Here is a 26,540-nt window from a genome sequence, read left to right as displayed (position 1 = left end):
CCCTTTCCATTAAGTCCAAAGATACTGCTGCTCTAAAGTGGGCAGATCTTAAAAACAAATATAGTTCCCCATCTGCAATGACAACATTCATGGAATTCCAACAGTTCATTCAAATCCAAATAAAGCCAAAGGATGATTTCAATGCCAAACTAGCCAAGGTTGACATGATCTTTCAGGCTATTCATGGACAAGGATTTGAGCACAACTACAAGATCAAAGTGCTCATCCTAGTTCATTCTATGACTGCATCTTGGGACCACAGTCCCACAAATATTTTATTGTCTATTGCACTGGACCAACTTTCTCCTGTGGCTGTTATACCCAGGATGAAAGAATTATGGGCTCACAATTCTGGCACAACATCACTCCCTACTTCAATGGGAGAAGGATCTCTGAATACCCAAGTTAAATCTGAATCAAATTCACTGGCTTTGCCAACAAACAAACCTCCCCTCTGCCAAATATGCAGAGGAAAATATGCTACTCAGGATCATTGTGATGGATAACAAACATGGAAATTACTGAGGAGGCAGAGGACATGGACATGGTGGTCATGGTTGAGGAGGTTCTTCTTCAGCAGGAGCACCATATCCTCCTCAGAACCAGCAACAGCAGCAGGGACAATCTTCATCCCAAGGCAGAGGCCAAAACTGTCATTGTGGCAAGGGAAAAGCCCAAGCCAACACCACTGAGGTTGAAGGTCAGAAGGTGGAAGCCTACCTTGCCAATATCCCCAAGGAATTGGGTGACTACTATGAATTAAATGCTGCAGAGTATAACAATTCTCCATCTTTGTTGCAATGCCTTTTGACTCTGGAACTTGTGCTGGATGACCAACCAGTATGCCTTGATCTTGATACTGCCCTCATGCCAACTCCCAAAGGACTGGATTTCCAGTATATGGTCAATCCTGCTTATGCTGCTATCTCTGATGAAGGAGAGGTTCTTGACTGATACCTTGATGCTGTTGAAACAAACACTGCTATGGAAGTTGAGTCAGTCACTCCTTCTGTCAAAATACCATGCTCTGATTTGCCATGTCACTGCTCTATTTGTCTCTGAAATTCAGGGATGAATTTTCAGCAAGTGGACTTATTCCAATGGGAACCCTCAACTTGGACAGGTCCATTGTCTGATATCTGGGACATTTCCAGATGGCTTGAACTGGATTCAAGTACATCCATCAAACCCCAGGATTCAGTGGGAAATTCCACAGTGGTTGAGCAGAGACTGGGAGGACATGTACCTGATGTTCAGGAACCTAAGAAGAATTTGCAAAAGAGGCATTCTCACAATCATATCACAGTTTTACTGAGAGACTTTCATGCTTCTGTACCAGATGTAAAGCCTACAAAGTTTAGGCCCAGATATTATCCTCAGACTGTATCTCCAGATCCTTTATATGATCCAAACAACCCTGCCAGTAGCTATTGCCCTGGAGAGTTTGATCAGAATGGAATTGACTCCTTTGATGCTTTTTGATGCTTATATGACAGACTGCTCCATTCATTATGGGATGAAAGACAAAAATTGCCCCCATTGCATACAAAAAGCAATTGAGAAAACAGGCAAACACATTTGGATGTTGGATTTGGGCTGTACAGACCACATAACTCCATTCAAAGTGGATCTGTTTACCTATACTCCTTTTAAGGTTCCTGCAACTGCTGGTACTGCTGGCCATGCATGCATACAAATCTATGGAAAAGGAACCATCATTCTAAAACTACCTTTTGGTCAAACTCTAACCCTGCAAAATGTCCTATGGAGCCCACATTTCTCCAAGTGGTTATGCTCTAGGGATGTGCTCTTAAAACAGGGGTACAAAAGTGAAGCAACAACAGACAAAGAGGTGATTTGAACACCATCAGGCTGGATTGTTCTGGAGGCTGAATGGCTTTTCAGGACTTCACTGCTACACTGGTTTGTGGGTGAACCACTTCCACCCTCCAGTTCATTTGTGGTCCTTTGCCCTTCAGTTCAGGAAATACCACCTTTGATGTTATGGCACAATCATTTGGCTCATCCAGCCAATAATATATTATGCCACTTAAAACATCTTGGTCTTCCAGAGTTGATCTCAGATCCTCTGTCAGCTTGTAAAGGTTGTGCTCAAGGGAAGATGGTTTCTGATTCATTCAAAACCCTCTTGGAAACATGCCACTTCACCCCTTGAATTGGTTCACACTGACCTCTTGGATTTACTAGTGGAATCCTATTTCTGCTCATGCTATGTCCTTACTCTTTTGGATGACTACTCCTCTTTTGGCTTTTGGCCTTATCTTCATCATAAATCTGACACTAGGGATTGTTTCTCTCTCTGGCTGGCTTCTGTTGAATGTCAGACCAGTTGTTCTATGAAAGTGCTCCATTTGGATAGAAGGGGAGAGTTTTTGGCCACTGAATTTAGGTCTATCCTCTCTTCACATGGCATCAAACTTCAGCTTTCCATTTCTGATCATCCACAACAAAATGGTCATGCTGAACACTTTAATTGCACCATTCAGGAGAAGGCTGGTACTATCTGCCATCATTCCTGTATACCAAAATGATTTTGGAATTTTGCATTTGATTGTGCTTTACATGTCTATAATTGCACTCCTCTAAAACAGATTCTCTTCAAGACTCCTGTTGAACTTTTCCTCAAGAAAATTCCAGATATTTCATATTTCTGCACCTTTGGGTGTAAAGCCTACATTTGGATTCCCAAGAACCAACAAGGTGATAAACTTGACCCCCATGCAGAAGAAATGGTTTTTCTTGGATATGAACCTGAAACAAAAGGTTATCATTTCCTAAAAGGACAAAATATTGTTATCACAAAAACAGCAAAATTTGTAGAAGACCAGTTTCCTTTTTGTTTGAACTTGAAGGAGAAATCTGATACCTTTGACCCTATTCCTGAAGAAGAAAACAACCACTTTTCCAATTGCTATAATCCAGACTTACCCAGGCCTGATCAGCCTGATGAGGAACCTATCCCAGTTCCACCACCAGCTCCAAATCAACCTATTCCAAACCCACTAGCAGGGAGGTGCAGACCATCCTCCTAATCAACAATTACCACCTCAAAGGCAACCTGCTGCTCCACCAGTTGACCCACATCTTGTTGCTCATCCCCATCAACCTTATGATATTCCTGGGGATTGCAGAAATCTTTGCAGGGCTCACCCTGAAGCACATGATCATGAACCTCATCCTAAACATTGTATTATACCTCCTATTCATCCAGGAAATATTTATGGAGAACAGAGAAATCCTGTTGACATAGAGAGAGAAATACAACAACAACAGGACAGACTCCAGGAACAATTCAAAAATACAGAACAGTATATTCAGGAGTTACATGAAAGGAGACAAGAAGAAGGTAGGAGACAGCAAGAGGAAAGGAGACCTCCATCACCCTTACAACTGTAGGTTCCTACTGTCCCAAGAGAATGGACTCAACATCCTTCTCAGACTCCTCCTTCTCTCTTAACTCCTCTTCCTGATACACCTGGACCATCATGAACCAATGAACTGGATATGAACCTGTTCAATTTACTCCTAGCTGTTTGCATAAAGGAATCTCCAGAGCATTATAAGACATGCTAAAACTCTCTGGAATTACAAAAGAAATGGTTCAAAGTGATGAAGGACAAGTTAAAATCTATTGAAGAATGCAATGCTTGGACCTTGGTGGATCCTCCAAAAGATTGGAAACCAGTAAATTGTTGATGGGTTTTCACTATAAAAAGCAACAGTCATTATAAAGCCTGTCTAGTGGCTAAAGGTTTTACACAAGAATTCAGAACAGACTTTGAAGACACCTTCTCTCCAGTCACTCATTTCAAGACTGTGAGAACACTCCTTGCCCATGCAGCACAAAAGAACTGGGAAATGGAAGCCCTTGATGTTAAAATGGCATTCCTATATGGAAATCTCAATGAGGAGATATATGTACATGGAACAGCTTGAAGGTTTCAAAGTTTCTGGTCAAGAACACAAGGTTTATCAGTTTCTGTGTGCTCTTTATGGCTTAAAACAAGCAGCATTAGCATGGAACAAAGCCCTACACCCATCACTTCTATGAATGGGCTATATTTGCTCTAAAGTGGACACTGGAATTTATATCTTCAAAACCAAAGCAGATATCATCATCTTCCTTGTTTATGTCAATGATGGACTCTTTTTCAGGTCTAACTTGAAGCTTCTAAAAGCTAAAAAGGTGGAGTTTATGAAGAAATGGGAATCATGGGATCTTGGAGAGGTAAAAGAATATTTGGGAATTCAAATTCACAATAATTGCTCTTCATGCAAATTCTACCTCAACCAAATCCCTTATGTCAAGAAGGTCATAAAATGCTTCAATATGGAGAATGCTTGAAATGTTTGCACTCCACTACCTTCTGGCTATATTCCCAAAAAAGGCCCACAGTCTTATAATGTGACTTCTTCTCTTCATTCCCAATATCAATCAATCATTGGTTCTCTTCTCTATATGGCTCTCAGGACTTGTCCTGATATTGCCTTTGCAGTTATTCACATGAGCCAGTACAGGGCTAATCCTACAGAGGACCATAAAAACAAAGCACTGCACATAGTCCACTATATTGCATCAACTCCTAAGCTTGTGCTTTATTATTCAGGAAACAAAAATTGCATTTATGGCTTTGCCAACTCCAACTGGGCCTCAAATAAAGATACTCACCATTCAACCCAGTTATGCCTTTGTCTTAGGCACATCCCTCATCTCTTGGTGTTCTCACAAACAGAAGACAATTACACTTTCATCTACTGAAGTTGAATATATGGCTATGTGTGATGCTGCATGCCAAATCAAATGGCTCTCTATGCTATTTGATGAACTTGCCTTTAAATATGAAAAGACTATACTATATTGCAACAATATGGGAGCTCACTTCATTGCAGAGAATGCTGTATTGGATGGATGATCGAAACACATCAACATCCAGCAGCACTATGTTCACAAATGCATACAAGATGGATTATTCTCTATTGAATATGTGCCAACAGATTGTTAAAAGTCTGATGGTCTTACAAAGTCACTTACATGGCAAAAGTTCAAAACAAATCACTCATTGATTGGATTGGTAACCCTACCATTCTAGAGTGAGGGGGGAGTATTGGAAGTTTACAAACTTACACACTACCAGTAATCATCACTTACATGTGATTATCTACTTATACCAGCTATTGTCATGTGACCAAGCACATCATCCATGACTCCACTATTTCTATCATGTTCCATGATATTCTTTACTATATGAAGTAGGTACAAACCCCTTATGGTAGTTTTACTGTAGTTGTGCAGACATGGTCCATGCACACTCATGTAGTATATATACAAGCCCACCTGAGGTGCTTAATCCTCAGTGAAATTGACATCTCTTCAATTCCTCTACTTCTCATAACAACTACCACTCTATTCAAGCAAGCTACCCAACTGCTAACAAGGCAAGTGTTCACCTTAGCCTTTCCCCTTGACTAGTCCTCTGTGCAATACAAGTATATGGGGATTTGCAAGGTAGTGAAAAACTAAAGTAAAGGATGCTGTGCTTCTACCTAAATACCTCCCTGAGGAGGGCACACAATAAACCTGTATGTAGTTGATCACTGCAGAAGTAAACATAGCTCAGCAGGAGGGGGAACAAGACCCAAACCAGCAGCACAATCAGGAATGCATGGCAAGGGGGCAGTACAATGATGAAGGTGAAACCTATTCAATATACTATACAAGGGTAAGTGAGGGGAATGAGGCTGGGGAAACAGACAAGGCAACAATCAAGGTGCAGTAATGATGCTGCATGACTCCTCTAGACCAGGCCCCCCCTTCCATGGATGCTGTACAACCCAGACAATGGCAAAGATGATGGTAGCCACCACTGCAGCTCCTTGGAAGCTAAGACATGAAAAGACATAAGTGTCATGTGACCAAAAATGGTAAGGGGCTGGCTCAAGGCATAACAACCTCTCTATACCATCTTTCTGTTGTCTGTTATGTTTTACCCCTGTTTTCTCCTTGCTGTTACTGCATTCCCTTCCATTGGACTTCTTTTCCTTTTCTGGCCATCTTCTCTCTGATCTGATGGCCTCTTATATCCACCACTAGTGTTAGTATCTCATGCCTTGCTTAGGACATGTGATGTTATTGTTCAACCAATAGTGTAGTTGACTCATTACATGCAGACACCTCATGGTCCATTTCTTTGTAGTATTTAGCCTGTCAACTCAAGTCCTGGAACCCCAGACTTGAGCTGCTCAATCATATGCAGCATTCCTCAGAACTTCACCCTCAGTGTCCCTAACCTGGACCACTCTTACCAGCATTGCCCAAATCCTATGTTATTTACAGAGGTTACTGCAGCCATTGCTCGGTAGAAGCCAAATCCTCTGTCATTTACAGAGGTTACCTCAGCTGTTTGCTAGGTAGAAACCATTAATCTGCAGCTGAGCTCAACCTACATCTCAACTTCAGTCAAGTGAAAAATTGTCCAACCTTCCACTGAGTATCCATTGCATAGATGTGTTACAACTTTGCTAGACTTTGCTTCAGTCTTGCAGTAGATACATGGAATGCAGCCCAGGAGGATTTCGCATTTTTGGCATTTCATGCAGCTATATTATGGTATAATTACAATCAGAGTGTTCAGTGCTTCAGCCACATACTATCTCTACAATATCATGTACATTGGAGTGCTGTGTGTTGTAGTATTGCAGATTTTTATAATGTTTTCAAAAGTCTCCTAAAATCTTCAGTCACTTTCCCACACTCTTCAGAACTCATTTTCTTCCCTGCTCTTCCATTCCTTAATGGATTGACTTGGAATTCTGGATATTAATAGACCTACTTGCAAAGAACCATTCCAAAGTATTACATCATAAGTTATCCATACAGGAGTCCCATAGTGGCCACATCAGAAAAAAACAAAAAATGCCATCTGGTACCTCATCCTTCAACTAAACTACACAAGCCATTCTAATTATACATTGTACTGTGCACCTTCCATAGTCCCAATGCATCCTTGGCACCTCATGTCACAGTAAAGCTGGTACATCATCTGGAAGGGGAATTTCTTGTTCTGGGATTTGTGGAGGTAGTTGTTGATGCAGAGCTTCCACTTGTCAGTACATGCTGATAAGTTGAAGAACTTCTTCTAGTCATTGATGCTCTTCTTGTAGAGCACAGATATGAGCAGGGAGCCAATTTTGATAGATTTGGTACCACATCAGAAGACCCCATGCTATTGACTAGTAGAGGGTAGAGGCAAGGAATGCAGAATGGAAGTTGGTAACAATACTGAACCACACAAAATAAACCACCTGATAGAACCCACAAAGAAGCAAGACAATAAAGGTGGCAGCAGCCCAACTGAGTGCTTCTAGGCCATCCAAAGGCATACTGATGTAGTTGTCACCAGTGATCAAGTTATGTCCTTTGGACAAAGCAACCAACTAGAAGCCAGGGATCATAACCTATTGTGCAGAGGACTAATCACAGGGAAAGGCTAAGGTGAACACTTGCCTTGTTAGCAGTTGGGTAGCTTGCTTGAATAGAGTGGTAGTTGTTATGAGAAGTAGAGGAATCAAAGAGATGTCAATTTCACTGAGGATTAAGCACCTCAGGTGGGCTTGTATATATACTACATGAGTGTGCATGGACCATGTTTGCACAACTACAGTAAAACCACCATAAGGGGTTTGTACCTACTTCATATAGTAAAGAATATCATGGAACATAATAGAAATAGTGGAGTCATGGATGACATGCTTGGTCACATGACAATAGCTGGTATAAGCAGATAGTCACATGTAAGTGATGATTACTGGTAGTGTGTAAGTTCATAAACTTCCAACAACTTGCTCTCTTCTTCCCTCCTCAGTGACAGGCTAGTCTTCCCTCCCACAGGAGTCTGTAAAATCCAGTATTGCTTGAGGATCCATAGGGGTTATGACAAGTTTGGCCCATAGTGTGTCCCTCTGTGCTTTGTGCCTAGTCCATTTGACAAAGTCACCACATTGGAGCATAACAGAGGTGTGAAATGACAGTGGCAGTCCAACCATACACATATATTGATCATTTCATCACAGTATGTTGTAGTATTGCAGATTTTTATAATGTTTTCAAAAGTCTCCTAAAATCTTCAGTCACTCTCCCACACTCTTCAGAATTCATTTTCTTCCCTGCTCTTCCATTCCTTAATGGATTGACTTGGAATTCTGGATATTGGTAGACCTACTTGCAAAGAACCATTCTAAGGTATTACATCACAAGTTATCCATACAGGAGTCCCATGGTGGCCATATCAGGATAAAAAAAGCAGTCTGATACCTCATCCTTCAACTAAACTACCCAAGCCCTTCTAATTATACATTGTACTGTATACCTTCCATAGTCCCAATGCATTATAAAAATATAGAAGATTGATTTAATCTACCTGGTGTAGCATCAATTTTAACACCTAATGAAGGCACAGCAAATGAATGAATTACATCTGCACCTGTAATACTTAATCTAATATGGCAATCTACTGGAATGATCATTTTATTATCAACATCTAATAATCTAAGTTGTCCTAATTCTAAATCAGATTCAGGTATCCCAGAATTGACAAGGATACCAGCCTGCACCCCATACAGTGTTGAGGAGGAGAACCAATTATCTATATCTCTGCAAAGGCTGGTGCTGATGCCTTGGGTTTTTGATATGTTGTAGATGTATGTTAAGGCTGCCCAGAGACACAATACCCATGTTCATACATCAAGAATTGCAAAAATGCGAACAGAGTTCGCATTTTACCCCTATTTATTTTAGCATCCTTCCAGGGCACTTAACTGGATCGAAATTGCATGTGTATCTAGTAAATAACATACAAACTATTCCATTGGAACTCACTTCACAAGGCAGGGAGTGTGTGTGGTGAAGCAGAAAAGGCCAGGGGAGAGCAAGGTATCTGGTCCGCTTTTTTGATTACATAATCACAGAGAAGTGCAGGTCAGATCTGAGATCTCAGGGCTCATGGATCTCAGATTCATTAACAATGACACTTTTTGATTACATAATCAGTCAGAAGCACAGGTTACTATGTTAATATGATAAATATATATCTTCAGAGGTTGCTGAGAGACTCTTGAGATGGTTGGGTGAGGGTCTTGAGAGGCTCCCAAGATGGTTGAGTCACTATGTCTGTAACAAGTTGCCACATGTTGATTATTTAATCACTCAGAGGCCATGGGATGCCATATTGGAATGACAAATGTGTATCTATGGAGGTTGGTGAGAGTGTCTTGAGATGGTTGAGTGAGGGTCAACAGAGGGATCATCAGTAACACTGTCCATCAGAAGCACAGGAAATAGGGGTGAATTACCCTATTTTACTTATGTTGCAGAAGACATATCCAAATTTGGCAGGGGAGGGGTGGATCACTTCAAGAAGGATAACCATAATTAGAAACATCTGGGAGCCACTGCTGGAGGTTGGGTCTGTTAGATGCATTATTGCTGTCATAAAATTTATATCTAACAGACCACCATCCCTCCAAAAGACTGCTGCCAAGGGTGCACTACTGCCAGGAAGAAGCCATCATCCTCAACAGCTGCACATGCAGTGTTCAAAGCATTGTCATCCTTGGTACTGCCAATGACACTAGTCCTTTGTGATTTTTGGACTGTAAAATGACCACTTGATGATGATGTCAGCACCAAACACACACATCACTCACATACATTCTTGGGGAGAGTTTGAAATCCAAGCTCCATTGTCTATTAGTTATGCTCTAAGTAGATGTGAAAAATTTGCTGGTGTCTATCATGCCAATGAAATAATCTTCAGACCAAGGATTCACAACACAGCTGTCCATGACAAGTAGAGGACCAAACATACTGCCCAGTTTGACAACTTCAGGAGGTCAGGGAAGACACCAGTACTCAACACTGAGGATCAGATTACTTAGTAAACCCATTGTGGAGACATGATTTTTCTCCTTACTCTGTGAGGTCCCTGTTGCTGTTTGCTCATGGGGAGACAGGTAGACCATTCATACACTGGAAGTGTCAAAGTATCAATGTGGTCACTGCCTGATGGAAGGAAAACTACAAAAATGAATCAAGCTGTCAATGTGGCTCAAAATCAGAACATTGATAAAACTTATGTGATTGCTGGCTGGAACCAGTCATAGATTCAGGTACTATATCCTGGACTGAGGGGAAAGGACCAGGTTCTTGATCACAGTCATCTGAAATCAACAAAACATTGTCTGATGAGACTTGTCTGAGTCACTTGCACTTTCACTGCTCTGAAGGCATAAAGTTTAAATCAATCAACAGCTATGGTAACAGGACATACCAACACATACACTGCACATCCACTTTCCTGTTGCAAAGCTTTCTGCTTCACTATCCACAACTTCCTCAGATGGAGGCTCATAGTCAGGATCCCAGAATGAAAATTATAGCTCAGCAACAACCATTCAAAGGGCTGCAATAGTGAGAGTGAGTGTGGTTTAGATGAGGAACAGGGCAACATACTGATAATCACATTTGTTTCTGCCATTGGACACTTTGGCCATCCTTGATAGAAATATAGCTGCTTACCTGAAGGCTTGTGCCCCTGCACTACCTCATATTGTTGTTTTTGTTTATTGATGAGAACCCAGTGGTGCTTTTGAATCTGCACCTTTACCCTTGTCAATTCTAGCTGCATATGCAAACAGCCTCAGAAAAATCCTGTGGAAGAAATCATCAACTTCTTTGGGTGTCCAGTCCTGTTACATTTTGTCCCTGTTTTTCCACTTACCATTGTTTTGTTTTGTTCCATTGGACTTATTTCCTTTTCCAGCTGTCTTCCTGTTTTTCTAATGGCCTTCTACCTCTACCACTAGCAGTAGTCTCTTATGCCTTGTTCTGGACATGCAGCATTATTGCTTCAACCAATAGCATAGTTACCTTGTTACATGCAGATGCCTCATGGTCCATCTCTGTGTAGTATTTAGCCTGCCAGCTCAAGTCCTGGAAACCCAGACTTGAGCTGCTCAATCATATGCAGCATTCCTCAGATCTTTGCCCTCAGTGTCCCTAACCAGGACCACTCTTACTAGCATTGACAAATCCCTTGTCATTTACAAGGGTTACTGTAGCTGTTTGCTCAGTAGAAACCATTAGTCTGTGACTGAGCTCAATCTATGCCACAACTTTGGTCTAGGCATAACAAAAGTTCAAGTCTCACCAGCCTCTTGGCCAAAGGTCACTGTTTAGTGAACCACCACAAACCCCTGAAACAACTGACATTGGGTGCCATTGTGACCCACATATGAAGACTCTTCATCTGAAGATGAACAGGAGAGCACTGTTACTGACACCTCCTCCAATGAACCAGAACAACCAGATAGAGGCTTTACCTCTGGTATCCTCTCAAACCTCTTCACCCAGTCCCTCTCTTCTCTTGGTACTCCTATCCCACCTGTACCAACCTGACTCCCTTGCTCCCACCCCCACCACCAAATACAATGTCCAGTTCATCATCAAAGGCAATGACTGGCTCTGCCATCAAAGCCACTGAATTAAAGATTGTCTCCCCATCCAATTTTGACAGAGACCAAAAGAATGCCATGAGCTGGCTGTTTTCAGTCCAGACCTACCTCATGGTCAATGAAGAAGTGTACAATACAGACACCAAAAAGGTTGTCTTCACCCTGTAATACATGAAGAAAGGGGTTGCTTGCTCTTGTGCAGCAACCTTCCAGAAGGTCTCTTTGGAAAAGAACCCTCCCAGCTTTGGCTCCTTTGCCAAATTCACCAAGGCCTTTAAGCATCATTTACCTCCTCTGACTCTGCCAGTGTTGCCATTGCTAAACTTGTGCACCTTGAAACAAAAGGATTCCATAGAACAATATATCACAGATTTCCAAACTGCAACTGCTGATTCCACCATCACTGAAGATGTAGCCTTGATCAAGTTCTTTTCTCAAGGCCCTTAAACCATTCATTGCAAATCACATCTACATGATGGAAATGACCCCTATCAAAATTGACAATTGGTACCAACAGGCACAGAAGTTCAATGCCAAATGGAAGAAGGTGAACAAACTTCTGGAAAGAAAGAAAAGAGGTTCTACCCCAAGAAAAACCTCTCCAAAGAAAAAGATCCAAATGCTATGGACATGGATGGAGTGAGACTCTCCAAAGAAGAAAGAGACCATCACATCAAAGAAGGAAGATGTTTCAGTTGTGGAAACAAGGGACATCTCTCTCAAGAATGTCCTGACAAAGGAAAGACCCCACAGAAAAGGGTCAAGAAAATCAAGAAAATTGTTGAGGTTGAAGAAAGTGACAAAGAAGGGGTCACTGGACTCTCAATAGCTCTGGTAAACATCACCAGGCTCTTAGGAAAGGATTTTTAAGTGGGAACTCTGAGTTGATGCCAGATGTTCCCAACATCAAGGACAGTTTCATTTCTGTTGTGCCTGTACTAGTATCATCTACTCTGAAATGTACTATGCAGATTCCCATCTCCCTCTATGTAATAGAAAAAACTAAGAAAGTTGTCAACACCACCACACTAGTTGTCTTGGGTGCCAAGATCTCCTGTATTGATTGGGGTTTCATGCAAAAGCACAAAATCCCCACTCAGAGACTCACTCAACCCATCATTGCTAAAAATGCAGATGGATCCACAAACTTGAAAGGAAGAATTGTGTTCTCTACCATACTTTTCTTCAAGATAAAAAACATCACTGATCAGTCCTTCTTCCATGTAATGGACTGTGGAGCAGTGAATGTGAAAATTATCAATGAAAAAAACTTATGATAATGACCTCCTGAGCACATTTGACACAGAAGGGGAATGAAAATATCTTCAATAGTGTGATTGGAGGCATGCTGGAGAGGGGATAGAGTGCAAAGAGTTGAGTTAACAATATCGAAGTCACTATAACAATGGTGGGAAGAAAGTGACAACAATTGCAGCAAGGTACACACTTGTTGACACCAGGTTGAATGGCTCAACTATGGCCATCTCATCAGTTAAGAAAGACAATATGCTCGTCAGTTAGGGTGAGACAAAGGGCAAAGGTCATTCAGTCAGAATGCCAGGCAGCGCCGAGACTCCTTGGTGGATAGAGCAAAAAGGACTATGAATAGGGTGAGCAAACAAGTAGAGAAAGCAGTGGCTATGAGAAGACAGTCGAAATTCAGATATATGGTGTTCAAGAAGGCATTGACAGCAGCTTCTGAACCCATCACTGAGGACATGTGAGGTAATGCTTCTAACAGAATGCACACATACATCAATGATATACTCTACCTCTAGTACCAGATGATGACCTTCTTTGGTTTGCACAGCACGCAGTCCAAACAGAGTTAGTACTCCCTCCACTTCTTGAGATCCGTGACTAAAGAGAAGGCTCATCAGAGAAACCACATAATTTGCAATCGGACTTCTCGCCTTATAGCAGTTAAAAGTACTTTCTGTACTTTGCTTGCAGAATAAGAGTCGTGAAACTCACCAAGTCCAATTACTATTTTATGGTATACAAACTAGCATGCAGCGCGCGAAGGTAGGGATTCTACCTCTACTGGCATAATATAATGGAGTTGGTGTAAAAAACGCGCGTTGCAATGTCGGGGACCTCTTGGCAGTTTTGGATATTGATGGAAAGTTGAGGTACTGTTTCGTGAAACGAAAACGACGCGATGAGTGCTTCGAGAAAGCAGGTTTAGCCTCAAGAAGTCGGCGGAATACGTTGCTGGATGTTGCTGTGCGCCATGGGTTCGAATCACCTGCGAATACAACAGTACTTTGAAGTGGATGTATGGTTCGATCGGCCAGAAACAGACAGGTTTTACGAATGGACTGATGCAAGGCCTTGACGACGACTTGATTATTATCAGGTGGCGGTCCACGAGGCTGATATATATTTCCCTAATGGCTATGATTATAAACTCCCAAAGTATCTTAGTTTTACGAACCCCTTGATCGTGACGGCCTTCTGCTTTTCGTCTGCCGGGACAGGAATTATTGTGTGGCAGACAGACTGTGGCCGCTCTGTGGCCCCATCTCGGATCCGGACTCAGAAAACGGTGCCAACGGGATACAGCAGCCTGTAACCCGTTCACAAACGAAGAGAAGGGTGTAATGCACTCATAGTACCGACGGCGGTTCCTGGAACATGTAGAAGGCACACGTACAACTGGCAGAATATCCTGAGCGCCCCCCCCCCGCCAAGACAAGAGGAAGAACCGTCAGAGATACGAGTAGTGGCAGCTATGTAAATGCAGTAAGGCAAAGTCATAATGCAATCGATTTCGGCGGGATCACACCACACAATACTTATACTCTCTCGCTAGTATCACAAGATGCTTGGAATTCATTGCTCCCCCGGCGTGCGAAATCTGCAGCATCAGGTGTCTTCCCGATCACTACAATTTCGTTCTCTCTCTTCCTGCCAACGCCATTTACCCCACCCAGGTTCGGATTGAGCCAGAACACGTCTTCAGCTGATGATTCCTTGCGACTCCGAACCCACTCTGATCCTGAGAACCAGAGTGTGGCACATAATACACCAATGACAGTTACGTAGTTGTTGATCAAGAGTAGCAAGCCGCCGGTATTGGGGGACCGATCTGTCGAGATCAAGATGATTTGTGCGATGTTGAATATAAGAGGGAAGACGAAATTGGCGACAGAGATGTAGAAGATTTGCCGGATGCGCTCTGATATGCCGCCTACTGCATATCGGGTGTGGAGCTATTCAGTTCGCTAGCTAGGAAGTACGGAGAGCGAGCTCACCACTTTGTATCAATGATGTGCGCATATGGAGGTTGTAAAGGAAGAAACTGACAGAGTATCTTTCGAAAACGTAACAGCTAAGCCTTCAGCGGATGACACTGGTGGTTATCAACTCACAAGTTGTCTGCCATCTGCATCGTCCATTCAGCCGTAAGTTTGGGGTTACGATACCAGTCAGCCTCCTGGCTCTGCACAAGAGCCTGGGTGGTAGACCCAGACTTGACGTAGTTGTTGAGGAAGAGTGCCTGTACAAAGCATCACTGGCAGTGGACTTGAGAAACATCAAATACACGCACAAGGGCTACCACTCGAGCGCATTTGACGCAGAATGGGAATGCAAATATTTTCACTAGAGTGACCGAAGGCGTGCTAGCGATGGGGTAGAGTGCAAAGAGCCGGGTCAGCAAAATCGAGTCGTACAGTAATGGCGGGTAGACAGTAAAGACAATGGAAGTAATATAGACGCTCCTCGACACCTGATTGTACGGGTCGACTACCGCCTTCCCACTAGTCAAGCCGGTTAAGATGCCCAGGGTCAGGGCGATACAAATGGCAAGTACATTCAGCTGGAATACCACACGGCGTCGGGACTCCTTGGTGGAGAACCCAAGAAGCACTACAAGGAGGGTGGACAGACAGCCAGAACACGTAGCGCCAGCAAGGGTATAGTCAAAGCTTGGTCGTATTTCATCGACGAATCCGTTGATAATGGTTTCTGGACCAGTGACGGAGGACATTGGTGAGATAGAGGTCGCCGGGTCTAAACGCACATACGGACGCTATGATATACCTTCTCCAGAACCAGGTCTGCACAGCCGTGGGGGAGTAGTCTAAACGAAGCTAGCACTCCCATCGAGAAGTGCGCCTCCAAAGGAATGAATGAACCTGCAGCGTCTGTGTGTTATGTAAAGGGCAGAGGTGTCGTCTAGATAAAGTTTCGGCTAATGGCACGTTGAGACCAGCTTCTATGATGTTTGATCATATCATGAGATAGACAAGAACCGAATGAAACCTAAAGAATGATCATTGGCTCAGAAATCGCTGCCAACTCAAGTTGGAAAGGGGCAGTGACTTCCGCCAATTCAGTGAATTCAAAGGGCAATGACCGGCTGGCCGCGTCCGTCGAATGCATTGAAGGTATCTAGAAGTCTCAGAAGGCGCTGGCGCAACGCAGCATTCCACCCCGGCGAGATGATCCATGTGTCTCACACATTCTTGTTTGTAATTCGAGGTTAACAAAAGCGACAGCGATAATTGACACGCATCTATCCGCCTTCCGCTGCCCATAATGAAAGACTACTCTCACCGCTTCTTCGGCAGGAAACTCACGAGGGCATACCTAGACAGATGTCATCATCAGCCTCGCGCGATCTCAGACATAGCGAACTAATGGAACATACTTTCCATTCACTCTCCATCCTTTGTCCTTTTCGTCCAATTTGTCGGCGATGTCATGTGATATGCCGACTACGACGTCCGCCTTGTTCGTGCGAAGACTCAGTAGGGGGAACGATCCTGCAAGTGGCCCTTTGAAAAGACGGTCGTCAAGATATCCTCGTATGAATCGAAAGACCGCTACCAAGAGCCGTAGCAAAAGGCGTCGTTACCGGCCATTCGACATCCCCTGTCAATCTGCAATACGCCACATTTGGATGAAATCCTGCGAGTGGCAAACAAAAAAAATAGTGACACACTTGCGGTAACTAGAGAGGCAGGATGAACAAAGATAATGACCTCATGAACACAGTACATACTTGAGATCTCCCTGTTAGTAGCATGAGAAGCCGCACTGAATAAGATGAGTCATATGCTGACCTTAAATATCACCAGACTGCTTTCGGTGAGTAAACGCCACAAGTCATTCGCCTTGTCTTCCATGTACCAATACGGCCAGGGACCGGTCCAAAACTGAGCCTTCTTATGCCCATCCCCTGACTTCCGTACTTAGGCAAAATATGCCCTGTTCCAAATACCTTTGCCACCGTTTTACCATTTCGCTGAGATGATGAGCTGACTCCGGCGTGTTCCCCAAAGTTGTATCGAAAAATGTGGGTAACGATAGCGACTCTATAGCTTTGCGGAAGTCGGTTGGTGTGACGTCAGAAACAAACCACGGGATCAACTTCGGGCTGTGGACATGAATTGGCTGTGACAAGATTCATCTTCGTCACTCACTGAAAGACAGCTTTAGAGAAATAGGGGGTGTAAGTGACCAGAAAGTCGGCGAACACCAAGTCAGTAAAAAGCTTCCAATAGGTCAGGAGTCGATGGAAGCAGAAAGGTGTTCCTTGCCCACCTCAAACCCAGCTGGAATTTATATGAGTCAAATACAACTATAGAGGAGTTCTTTCAGTACCGTTATCGAGAATGAAGTCGCATGTAGCAACAGTCCCAGCTTGAGATTTCAAATTCTTGATATACTCCCAGGCTGCATTCTTGATCGTCTTTGAGGATGAATTCCTTTTCTGGCTTGCTGGGCCTCCCTCCCAACCGTCTGTAGGTGTTCGATATCAGAGGGAGTGAGGTGTGTCAATAGAGAAAGGTCCTGGTTCGGAGTACGTCAATTTTGTCTGTCAGAGCGGCTGCTACACCACACTCTCTCACAGTGGCATTTCCCCTGCGTTCGAGAGTCACTATGACAGCCTGTCTTGGACATGAGAGTAAGTACGTACCAAAGGCACATCTGGACCATCTCTTTGAAGAGTACGGAGAGCTTATCGGGATCATCTATGAGCTTATCTTTCTCTGTCTCCAACTCGTGCATCGTCGTTGCAATCTCTATGGAGTAGATGTTAATCGATGATTTCAAGGGTCGCATGGTCTCACTTACGATGTATGGCAGTTACACTACTTCGAAACGTTTCTTCCTTCTTTGAGTCGAATGGATCAAAGTCCACCCAGTAAGTGGTCTGCTTGAAATAAGACCGGAATAGGCGGTATCTAAAGCTTGCCGTGAGAAGGTCTCATTGTATATCGGGACACTTACAGGTAGCACCTACGAACCGTGCGGGTGAGCGAGAGAATATCAAGTCTGCACAGCATCATCCTTACTCTGCGTAGAGCCAGGGGGCAGTAAACCACGTATTCTTGCCGATCTGAGCGAGCTTTTCTAATTCTGAGTTGTATTCGTGAACGTAAATCTCCCCGTCCTCCGGGATCTTTCTGTAAATCCAAGCGTCACGAATCCGCACCACGCATCGACCCCAAAGACTTACTCGAGTTCCTGATCTCTCCCCATGCGATACTTGAGGTGGTTAGCTTTCGCAATGATCTTTTTTCCTTCTTCGATCTTTAACTGGATAGTACGGTCGGTCGACCCATTGTTAGCGACCATTGTCAGGTTATGGACCTGATTGTGAACATGGCTAATCAGGTCGGTGATGATAACCGGCCATCGTTCGACCACTGTAGTGTAACTTGCCGAGTCCCTCCGATGAGATGTGTCGTCACAGACCGGGGACGAACAAACTTACGCGAAGCTGAGTGGCGTAGCTGTGTGTGAGAGGTGATGCACACTGAAAATTTGGATCCGTACTCGCCTGCTCTTATCTCGAGGATCGCAGGGAGGATACGGGGATTCGAACATGCCAGACTAGTGACGTGGGCAGCGCCGTCCGACGTAGTGGTGTGTTGTAAACCAAACTAGTGGCTGCGTGGGGAAACGACAGCACTTACAACTTATAAGTTAGGACTTTCAAGTGTTGCACGCTCAGGAAAAATGAACGAAGAAAAATAGTGTTCATGAAGCATAGTGCATAATTTGCATAGTTGCATACGTGCATAGTAGCAGAATTTAGAATACAATGACCACGTCAAAAAGCTAGTGGATGATATATCCATATCCGACTCGTCGCTGCGAATGCTGGACGCGACCCTTGCTTTTACTCCTCCTCTGCGAGCGTAGGCAGTGTCCCGATAGTGGTGAGATTTTGGGGAGCACTTCCCGCACGCGCCCCTGACATTGACAAAGAACGTTTCAACGATGCAACTCGGCGTTTAGCAGGCTCCGAGGCTGATTCCAGGGTAGGTAACGACTGCGATGCTGAGAGAGGCCTGGGTCGTGCGCGAGTCGCTGGCGGAGGAGGAGCTGACACGAGTGATTGCCGTCTTTGCGCCACGTTTTGCGTTGCGGGAGATAATTGTTCGAGTGCAGGTTCAACGGAAGAGACGGGCCACAATTCAGTGGAATTCGAGGCTTGATCCTGTGGCCATGGTAGGTTCCATTCGAAATCATCCAGGAATGACAGCCCCTCTTCTCGCTCCCACCTCCAAATTTCCTCAATCCGGGTCATCATACGACTCGCGAGATCTTCCAAACGCCCTAGAATGGAAACACCCGAAATAAGCATCAAGTCAGATTTGCTTTCAAAATCCTACCTTTGAGCGTTCCTTCTATCGGAGTTTGCAAATAGGATTCGCACAACACTTCGTAGACGAGGCAATAGAGCAAGAGACGGAAGTCCATGCTTTTATAATTTGTGTGTAGAACGAGATCCAAGAGAAGGTAGCTCTCATACACTCCGTCGGCAAGCTGAGATATGGGGAATGAACAACACGCATCATATGCTAAGCCGGGTTGCCTACCCAAAGGACGTTGACGAGCTGTACAAATGAAAGTGCTCAATAGTGACCCTGTTGCCCCGCCCGGTGAATGAACTTACCTCTTCTTTTTCATCTTGAGTCAGAAATGGTTTAGTATGGATGAAATTAGACAGCGTGAGGCAAGCTTGCTTAAATGCGTCAGCATCTGGTCTGCTATACTGCCCTATGAAAGTATTCCTGGTTTCTTTCAGCACCAGCGCTGCATCCCTGGGGAAAGTGTCGGCTAGTCCGTAGTGGCAATCAAATAGGTCGAGTAGCTCTTCAAGCGAGAGATTAGAGTAGGTGTGATCACTCGACTGCGTTTCGGAGTTGGACATCCCGTGTATGAATAGAAAAAGAGGCAGAGGTTGCGGGTGAGATTGCAAAGACTTGACGGATAAAAACTGGACATTTTATGCGGACGGCAGCAAAGCAATGGTGGACTGCATTAAAATCATTGTCCTCCTTGCTGAATACGCGATTCAACTACGCTTTGACAAGACCCGCTGGAGTCGATGAGACAACCAGCCGTCACGGAGGTCGGAGCGAAGTCAAAGCGTCTGTGATATTGTCCACACTTGTTGGTTTCTAGAAAGAGACACATATGAGTCACCCCCAGGTTCCTTCTGGTGATCGGCATATGAACTGCAGTATCCACATAGCGGGGCCGACCCGGCGTGGCGTTCCGGGGTTTCAGCCCACGACCACCGTTGTGTATGGCCATCCATTGTCCAACTTCAACAAAGGGAGTTTCTGCGAACAAACATTAGTACATATCGATAACCACAGCAAAGAAGTGCGTTCTGCATGCTGCATTAACGAGGTTGGACATGAGGATGTCGCGGACAGTGGCACAGATGTGATGATGAAAGGGAAAGTGAAGGTCAGTGCGACGATTGAAGGGAATACCACTCACACTAAAGTTGGAAGAAGGTGTATTATACCAAATGACACAAGGTGAGCGTAAATTTTCTAGGACGCAGAGGCGGACTTATGGCTGTATATATGTCACGGCACTGAGACTTCCGTGATGCTTCCGTGTGGAACCACACTTCGAACTCGGGCAAAGCCGTTCATGAATTGTTCGACCCTAGTCCTTCCATCACTGGACCCGACCCTCCCTGTCGTGCACAATTTCATTTCTCGAAGGACCGGCGCTGGTGCTTCCAAGCCTTTAGCAAAACTTCCACGTCAGTAGCCGACTTGATCTGAGGTTGAATGATGGTGACTTGGGGCAAGCGTAGATCGGAATCTACCGTGGCACCCGGTTCGATCGAATGCTGCGTTCATTCCACCAGGAGTGCGCCACGAACACATACACACGTAATTCATCATGCGAACCCATCGCTTAATTGATTAACATGGAAGTATTTCCCAAGGACAATCTACGCCGGTCGAAGATAGGTATATCAAGAACATCAGGAAACGGGTGCCCGGAGAACTGGAATGAGGGTTTATAAGTGTGCACGCATTCTTGATCCCCCATTCTCTTTTCACAGCTCCAGATGCTATCCTCATCTTTCAAGACATGTATCGGAATGCCAGCATGGACCGATGAACTCATACGAAAATCGTTATTAGCTGAGGATATTATCGATGTTCATTTTCATCTGTTCTCCTATAGATCTAAGGCGAGAGTACTTCCGTCCACGTACGTTGAATGCCAACGCCGCTCTCCTCCAGAGCACTGGTGCAAAATACTTTGATGATCGTAAGCTCTATTGATTTGCTAGTACGACGACACTCCTAGTAGGTTACTGATTGTTTTTGATCAGTGTTTAGCTCAGCTGCGATTCCGTCTCCTGCACTGATGATCAATGTCAAGACAACGGATTCCTATCTTTGACGGGCTTGAGCTGGATGGCTATGGTTATGAAAGTGACAGTGACCTCGAGGACGAGGACGATGGCACCTCTGTCAAAAGTGATACTGGTCAGTGTACCCAGTACACCTTTTAACATTGGTGCTATAACGTCCAGGAGATATCTTAGCATCACGCGCCCACACACCTGTGGCCACGGGTTCTGATCACGAGGAGACGGTCTCATATCCCTACTTACCGGATACATCAAGTTCTGCGGATGATTATACCTTTCCCGTCAAACAGAATGGCTTAGATGCGACTAGTGTGATGCCATCGTGGGGTTCTCAGGACCTCCAGTCTAGCGGTATGCCATTGTTGTCCGACCGTGGCTGCCACATCTTTGTCAAGGATACTGCGTTCCAGACGTAAGTTATCTCTCCACCACAGAACCATGTGTAACTTACACCATGTAGGTGGTACTCCCTTTTGTACTATCTCTATACAGATAATATTGCATTTTCGCCGCTCAAGTCGTCGGGTCCACAGGGGCCTCAGAGGTTTTCACGCACGGCAAAGCCAAGGCCGCAATGCTCACCGAAATCGATGTACAGCCTGGCGACAAAGGTCTGAGCAAGTTCTGATCGATTGAGGCATTTCACTGACGAGTTACAATCCAGCTCGGTATCGACAAACTCCGTGATCAGGCCTTTGCTTCTATTCGCAGCAATGTGGATGAAAACAACTTATTACAAGAATTGGCAAGTAGTTTTACCGGGAGGTTCGTGCACTTCTCACATGACCTGTACATTCCACTGAGCGATGCCATAAGCAGGTACCCGGCCGTCCTGGAACTGGAACTGGATTTACTTGCGGAAGAGATAGCAAGTGCGCCCATTGTTGAAGGCTTACCCCACCTCATGAGGCGGATTGCTCAAAAGGAGCTGTCCCATGGGGCTGATATCTTGATTGGATACAACGCTCGAATTCTTCGTAAACACTATTTATCTACACGACCCACTCCAGCTGCACGCCACCCGCCATCATCCCGAGAAAGCGTTCCTCTACAACTTAAAACATCCAATTCAGTTACCATCTCCGAGTGGTCCCCGGAAGAATTTGCCGATCATCGTATCTCAGACAAAGAGGATCAATCATGCCCGTCGTCACCATCCTCGACACAAGCTGTGACGTCACGGTCTTATGGTAGCGGGGCTCTCACTAAGACTGCAAACGTCTCGAATCAGAAGAAGAAGAAGAAGAGGTAGAAGGCCGTCATCTGAGTACGCTCTGCGAACTTCCAGGCTTGCTTAGAGTCGGACATGATACTCTTGTACGTGTACTTGATATGCTTGTCTATCACATCACAATGGAGACGTTCGCACTTGTCTTCGGGTCGCCTAGGACTCAGTCCTAGAAACAGGTGCAGAACATGCCTCTCGAGGTTCCAGGAAGTGGCCGCCTACTGATATGGTCATTACTTTGAAGAACCAGTGGACCAAGTGAAGAATGCACTTGCCAGCGCCGAATCATTCGTTAACTACTAGTTTAGAGAGTACTTGATAGCTGGTGCTCAACCCTTCCTCTTTCGTCTCCGAAGATGACATTCGACATGGCTAAAATTTTAAGGTGACGATAAGCGGCACCACGTATGTATATTGGACGGTCATAGTAACGTTTCAACCATGGTTTGGGTGGCATTGGATGTAATTACCAAAGACGCATATAGATTTACTATTGAATGACGGTCAAACTCAGTACCGGCCCCCTGCGATCAAAAATCGTGATGGAAGATTGTCATTCGGCGCACGATTATAGAAACTCCGCAATGTCGTGGAGTGTCTCGTCAGTGGCAAAGTTTGCACGCTCCGTGAAGGATGTGTAGATGTCCTCCGTACGTCGTGAAAACTGGCATCGGTGGCGAAGACAAAACAAAAAAAAGGACATCGTCGTTCGCAGGACCTTCATCTTCCGCTGTGTATTTCCTCGTTTCTACATGTAAATTGCTTGGTATTGAACGGCTCTTGCCAACCTAGTAACCGAGAAAATTGATGCCAGAATACCTTGAAATCGGATGGCATAATGTTCAGAGACGCAGTAGAAACACCCACTATGATTGCCCAATCGTTTATATCAGGCTTGAGATAGGGATAGGCCCCTAAGGCCATAGGTCTTAGCTCGAATGGCTCTTCAAGCGAGAGATTAGAGTAGGTGTGGTCACTTGACTAGGTTTCGGAGTTGGACATTCCGTGTATGAATAGAAAAGAGGAAGTGGTTACAGATGAGATTGCAGAGACTTGACGGATGAAGACTGGATATTTTATGCGGACGGCAGCAAGGCAATGGTGGACTGCATTGAAATCATTGACCTCCTTGCTGAATGCGCGATTCAACTACGCTTTGACAAGATCCACTGGAGTCGATGAGCCAACCAGCCGTCACGGTGGTCGGAGCGAAGTCAAAGCGTCTGTGACATTGTCCGCACTTGTTGGTTTCTAGAAAGAGACACATATGAGTCACCCCCGGGTTCCTTCTGGTGATCGGCATATGAACTACAGTAACCACATAGCGGGGCTGACCTGGCGTGGCATTCCGGGGTTTCAGCCGCAATCATTGTTGTGTATGGCCATCCATTGTCCAACTTCAAGAAAAGGAGATTCTGCCAACAAACATTAGTACATATTGATATCCACAGCAAATAAATGCGTTCTGGATGCCGCCATAGCGAGGTCGGACATGAAAAAGTTGTGGGTGGTAACACAGATGCGACGATGAAGGGGAAAGCGAGGGTCAGTACGACGGTTGAGGGAAATACTACGCACTGTGAAGTTGAGAGAAGGTACATTATACCAAACGACACAAGGCGAGTGTAAATTTTCTAGGACGCAGAGGCCGGCTCATGGCTGTATATATGTGCACCGAGGGTTCCGCCATGCTTCCATGTAGACGTGATATCAGGATGTATTCATCACACTTCCGAGGTGCAAAAACTTCGAACTCAGGCAATGCCGCTCGTGAATCGTCCGACACAAGTCCTTCCACCACTGGTCCCGACCCTCCCTGGCGTGTACAGTTTTATTTCTCAAGGACCAGCGCTGGTGCCTCCATACCTTTGGCAAAACTTCCATGTTAGAAGCCAGCTTGCTCTGAGGTTGAATGATAGTGACTTGGGGAAAGGGTAAATCAGAATCTACTGGCATCACAATTGATGAGGTGTTCATTCCCACATTGGGGTAGGGGGGACTGGGGGGTGTAGCAGGGAGCACAGCCGCTGTGCTGAGTCAGCATGGTCGGAGGCGGGTTGCACGCATGTAGAGTTTAGTAGCTCATCGTCCTACAGCTTGCCTGGGGCTCAGCTCATTGCTAGTGAGGCTGTCTCCCACTACTCCAACGTATTTCATCATGAAAACTCAACGCTTAGTTGATTAACATGGAAGTATTCCTCAAGGACGATCTACGCTGGTCCAAGATGGGTATATCAAGAAGCATCGGGAAACGGGCTCCCGGAGAACTGGAATGAGGGTTTATAAGTGTGCACGCACACTTGATCCCCCATTCTCTTTTCACAGCTCCAGATGCTATCCTCATCTTTCAAGACGTGTATCGGAATGCCAGCCTGGACCGATGAATTCATACGAAAATCGTTGTTGGCAGAGGATATTATCGATGTTCATTTCCATCTGTTCTCCTATAGATCTAAGGCGAGAGTACTCCTTCCGCGTACGTTGAATTCCAACACCGCCCTCCTCAAGAGCACTGGTACAAAATACTTTGATGACCGTAAGCTCTATTGATTTGCTAGCACTACGACATCCTAGTAGTTACTGATTGTTCTTGATCAGTGTTTAGCTCAGCTGCGATTCCGTCTCCTGCGCTGATGATCAATGTCAAGACAACGGATTCCATCTTTGACGGGCTTGAGCTGGATGACTATGGTTACGAAAGTGACAGTGACCTCGAGGACGAGGACGATGGCACCTCTGTCAAAAGTGATACTGGTCAGTGTACCCAGTACACCTTTTAACATTGGTGCTATAACGTCCAGGAGATATCTTAGCATCACGCGCCCACACACCTGTGGCCACGGGTTCTGATTACGAGGAGACGGTGTCATATCCCTACTTACCGGATACATCAAGTTCTGCAGATGATTATACGTTTCCCGTCAAACAGAATGGCTTAGGTACGACCAGTGCGATGTCATCGTGGGGTTCTCAGAACATGCCGTCGTTGTCCGACCACGGCTGCCACATCTTCGTCAAGGATACTGCATTCCAGACGTACGTTGTCCCTCCACCACGGAACTTTGCGTAACTTATACCATGTAGGTGGTACTCCCTTATGTACTATCTCTACACAGATAATATCGCATTTTCGCCGCTCAAATCGTCGGGTCCTCAGGGGCCTCAGAAGTTTTCACGCACGGCAAAGTCAAAGCCGCAATGCTCAGCGAAGTCGATGTACAGCCTGGCGACAAAGGTTTGAGAAAGTCCTGATCGATTGAGGCATTTCACTGACGAGTTACGATCCAGCTCGGTATCGACGAACTCCGTGATCAGGCCTTTGCTTCTATTCGCAGCAATGTGGATGAAAACAACTTATTACAAGAATTGGCCAGTAGTTTTACTGGGAGGTGCGTGCAACTTTCAAATGTCCTGTACATTCCCACTGAACGATGTCATGAGCAGGTACCCGGCCGTCCTGGAACTGGAACTGGACTTACTTGCGGAAGAGATAGCAAGTGCGCCCATTGTTGAAGGCTTACCCCACCTCATGAGACGGATTGCTCAAAAGGAGCTGTCCCATGGGGCTGATATCTTGATTGGATACAATGCTCGAATTCTTCGTAAACACTATTTACCTGCACGATCCACTCCAGCTCTGCCCCGCTCGCCATCATCCCTGGAAGGAGTTCCTATACAACTTAAAGCATCCAATTCAGTTACCACTTCCGAGTGGATCCGGGAAGAACTTGTCGAACGTAACATCTCAGACAAAGAGGAACAACCGTGTCCGTCATCATCCTCGACACATCCTACGACGTCGTGGCTCTCATCGTATGGTAGCGCAGCTCCCACTAAGAATGCGGACGGCTCGATTCCGAAGAGGATGAAGAAGAAATACTAGAAGGCTGTCATCTGAGTACATTCTACCCAGAGCAAAATGCACCGTACTTCCGGGCTTGTTTAGAGTCGGACATTACAGTTTGTACGTGTACTTGATACACTCGTCTATCCGAGATGCTTGCACTTGTCTTCGGGTCGCCTAGGACTCTGTCCTGGAAACAGGCGCCGATCACGCCGCTCGAGGTTCCAGGAAGTGGGCGTCCACTGCTATGGTCATTACTTGGAAGAACCAGCGGACGAAGTCAA

General features: G+C 45.0%; 7 protein-coding genes across 7 annotated transcripts; 2 read left to right on the top strand and 5 right to left on the bottom strand.

Annotated features, from left to right (window-relative positions):
- Nucleotides 1-8,406: 8,406 nt before the first annotated feature.
- Nucleotides 8,407-8,601, bottom strand: F5J12DRAFT_726562 (cytochrome c oxidase subunit II C-terminal; the record flags this gene model as incomplete). Its single annotated transcript, XM_051741729.1, has 1 exon — nt 8,407-8,601. A coding segment is annotated over one exon (195 nt), but the record flags the coding sequence as incomplete, so codon positions are not given.
- A 5,726-nt stretch (nt 8,602-14,327) lies between these two features.
- Nucleotides 14,328-15,523, bottom strand: F5J12DRAFT_726594 (uncharacterized protein; the record flags this gene model as incomplete). Its single annotated transcript, XM_051741735.1, has 4 exons — nt 14,328-14,725; nt 14,772-14,845; nt 14,904-15,031; nt 15,083-15,523. The coding sequence occupies 4 exons, from the start codon at nt 15,521-15,523 to the stop codon at nt 14,328-14,330; spliced, it is 1,041 nt and encodes a 346-aa protein (XP_051596004.1).
- A 565-nt stretch (nt 15,524-16,088) lies between these two features.
- On the bottom strand, nt 16,089-18,372 carry F5J12DRAFT_907309 (DUF89 domain-containing protein; the record flags this gene model as incomplete). Its single annotated transcript, XM_051748913.1, has 13 exons — nt 16,089-16,125; nt 16,187-16,313; nt 16,366-16,446; nt 16,619-16,700; nt 16,723-16,915; nt 16,962-17,032; nt 17,118-17,119; nt 17,208-17,331; nt 17,455-17,564; nt 17,617-17,726; nt 17,838-17,948; nt 18,002-18,214; nt 18,260-18,372. The coding sequence occupies 13 exons, from the start codon at nt 18,370-18,372 to the stop codon at nt 16,089-16,091; spliced, it is 1,374 nt and encodes a 457-aa protein (XP_051596003.1).
- Nucleotides 18,373-18,453: 81 nt separating this feature from the next.
- F5J12DRAFT_423932 (uncharacterized protein) lies at nt 18,454-19,811 on the bottom strand. Its single transcript, XM_051739360.1, has 4 exons — nt 19,448-19,811; nt 19,371-19,388; nt 19,164-19,317; nt 18,454-19,107 (listed from the first exon to the last, which is right to left on the bottom strand). The coding sequence occupies exons 1-4, from the start codon at nt 19,703-19,705 to the stop codon at nt 18,668-18,670; spliced, it is 870 nt and encodes a 289-aa protein (XP_051596002.1). The 5' UTR covers nt 19,706-19,811; the 3' UTR covers nt 18,454-18,667.
- A 1,373-nt stretch (nt 19,812-21,184) lies between these two features.
- Nucleotides 21,185-22,784, top strand: F5J12DRAFT_963130 (uncharacterized protein; the record flags this gene model as incomplete). Its single annotated transcript, XM_051749965.1, has 5 exons — nt 21,185-21,299; nt 21,347-21,596; nt 21,645-21,795; nt 21,849-21,949; nt 22,004-22,784. The coding sequence occupies 5 exons, from the start codon at nt 21,185-21,187 to the stop codon at nt 22,434-22,436; spliced, it is 1,050 nt and encodes a 349-aa protein (XP_051596001.1). The 3' UTR covers nt 22,437-22,784.
- A 555-nt stretch (nt 22,785-23,339) lies between these two features.
- On the bottom strand, nt 23,340-24,330 carry F5J12DRAFT_424367 (uncharacterized protein). Its single transcript, XM_051739362.1, has 4 exons — nt 24,279-24,330; nt 23,748-24,228; nt 23,448-23,698; nt 23,340-23,393 (listed from the first exon to the last, which is right to left on the bottom strand). Exons 2-3 carry the CDS (start codon nt 24,011-24,013, stop codon nt 23,530-23,532), a joined length of 435 nt encoding a protein of 144 aa, XP_051596000.1. The 5' UTR covers nt 24,014-24,228; nt 24,279-24,330; the 3' UTR covers nt 23,340-23,393; nt 23,448-23,529.
- A 417-nt stretch (nt 24,331-24,747) lies between these two features.
- F5J12DRAFT_915340 (uncharacterized protein) lies at nt 24,748-26,295 on the top strand (the record flags this gene model as incomplete). Its single annotated transcript, XM_051749149.1, has 6 exons — nt 24,748-24,948; nt 25,011-25,166; nt 25,214-25,448; nt 25,497-25,647; nt 25,701-25,801; nt 25,857-26,295. The coding sequence occupies exons 1-6, from the start codon at nt 24,777-24,779 to the stop codon at nt 26,293-26,295; spliced, it is 1,254 nt and encodes a 417-aa protein (XP_051595999.1). The 5' UTR covers nt 24,748-24,776.
- Between the last annotated feature and the right edge of the window lie 245 nt (nt 26,296-26,540).

This window comes from Pisolithus orientalis (assembly GCF_024613125.1).
Source record: "Pisolithus orientalis strain OTSU chromosome Unknown F5J12scaffold_45, whole genome shotgun sequence".
NCBI classification, from domain to species: Eukaryota; Fungi; Basidiomycota; class Agaricomycetes; order Boletales; family Pisolithaceae; genus Pisolithus; species Pisolithus orientalis.
The sequence above is the reverse complement of the archived record's forward strand: the minus strand, read 5'-3'. Positions and strand labels throughout refer to the sequence as shown.

Excerpts from the sequence above, each read along its gene's own strand:
- F5J12DRAFT_424367 (XM_051739362.1), bottom strand. The coding sequence starts at position 24,013 with ATGTACCTTCTCTCAACTTCACAGTGCGTAGTATTTCCCTCAACCGTC. Across the intron at positions 23,699-23,747 it reads ACCCCGGAATGCCACGCCAG|GAACCCGGGGGTGACTCATA; the intron begins GTCAGCCCCGCT and ends GATCACCAGAAG.
- F5J12DRAFT_423932 (XM_051739360.1), bottom strand. The coding sequence starts at position 19,705 with ATGTCCAACTCCGAAACGCAGTCGAGTGATCACACCTACTCTAATCTC. Across the intron at positions 19,108-19,163 it reads GATAGAAGGAACGCTCAAAG|GGCGTTTGGAAGATCTCGCG; the intron begins GTAGGATTTTGA and ends TTTCCATTCTAG.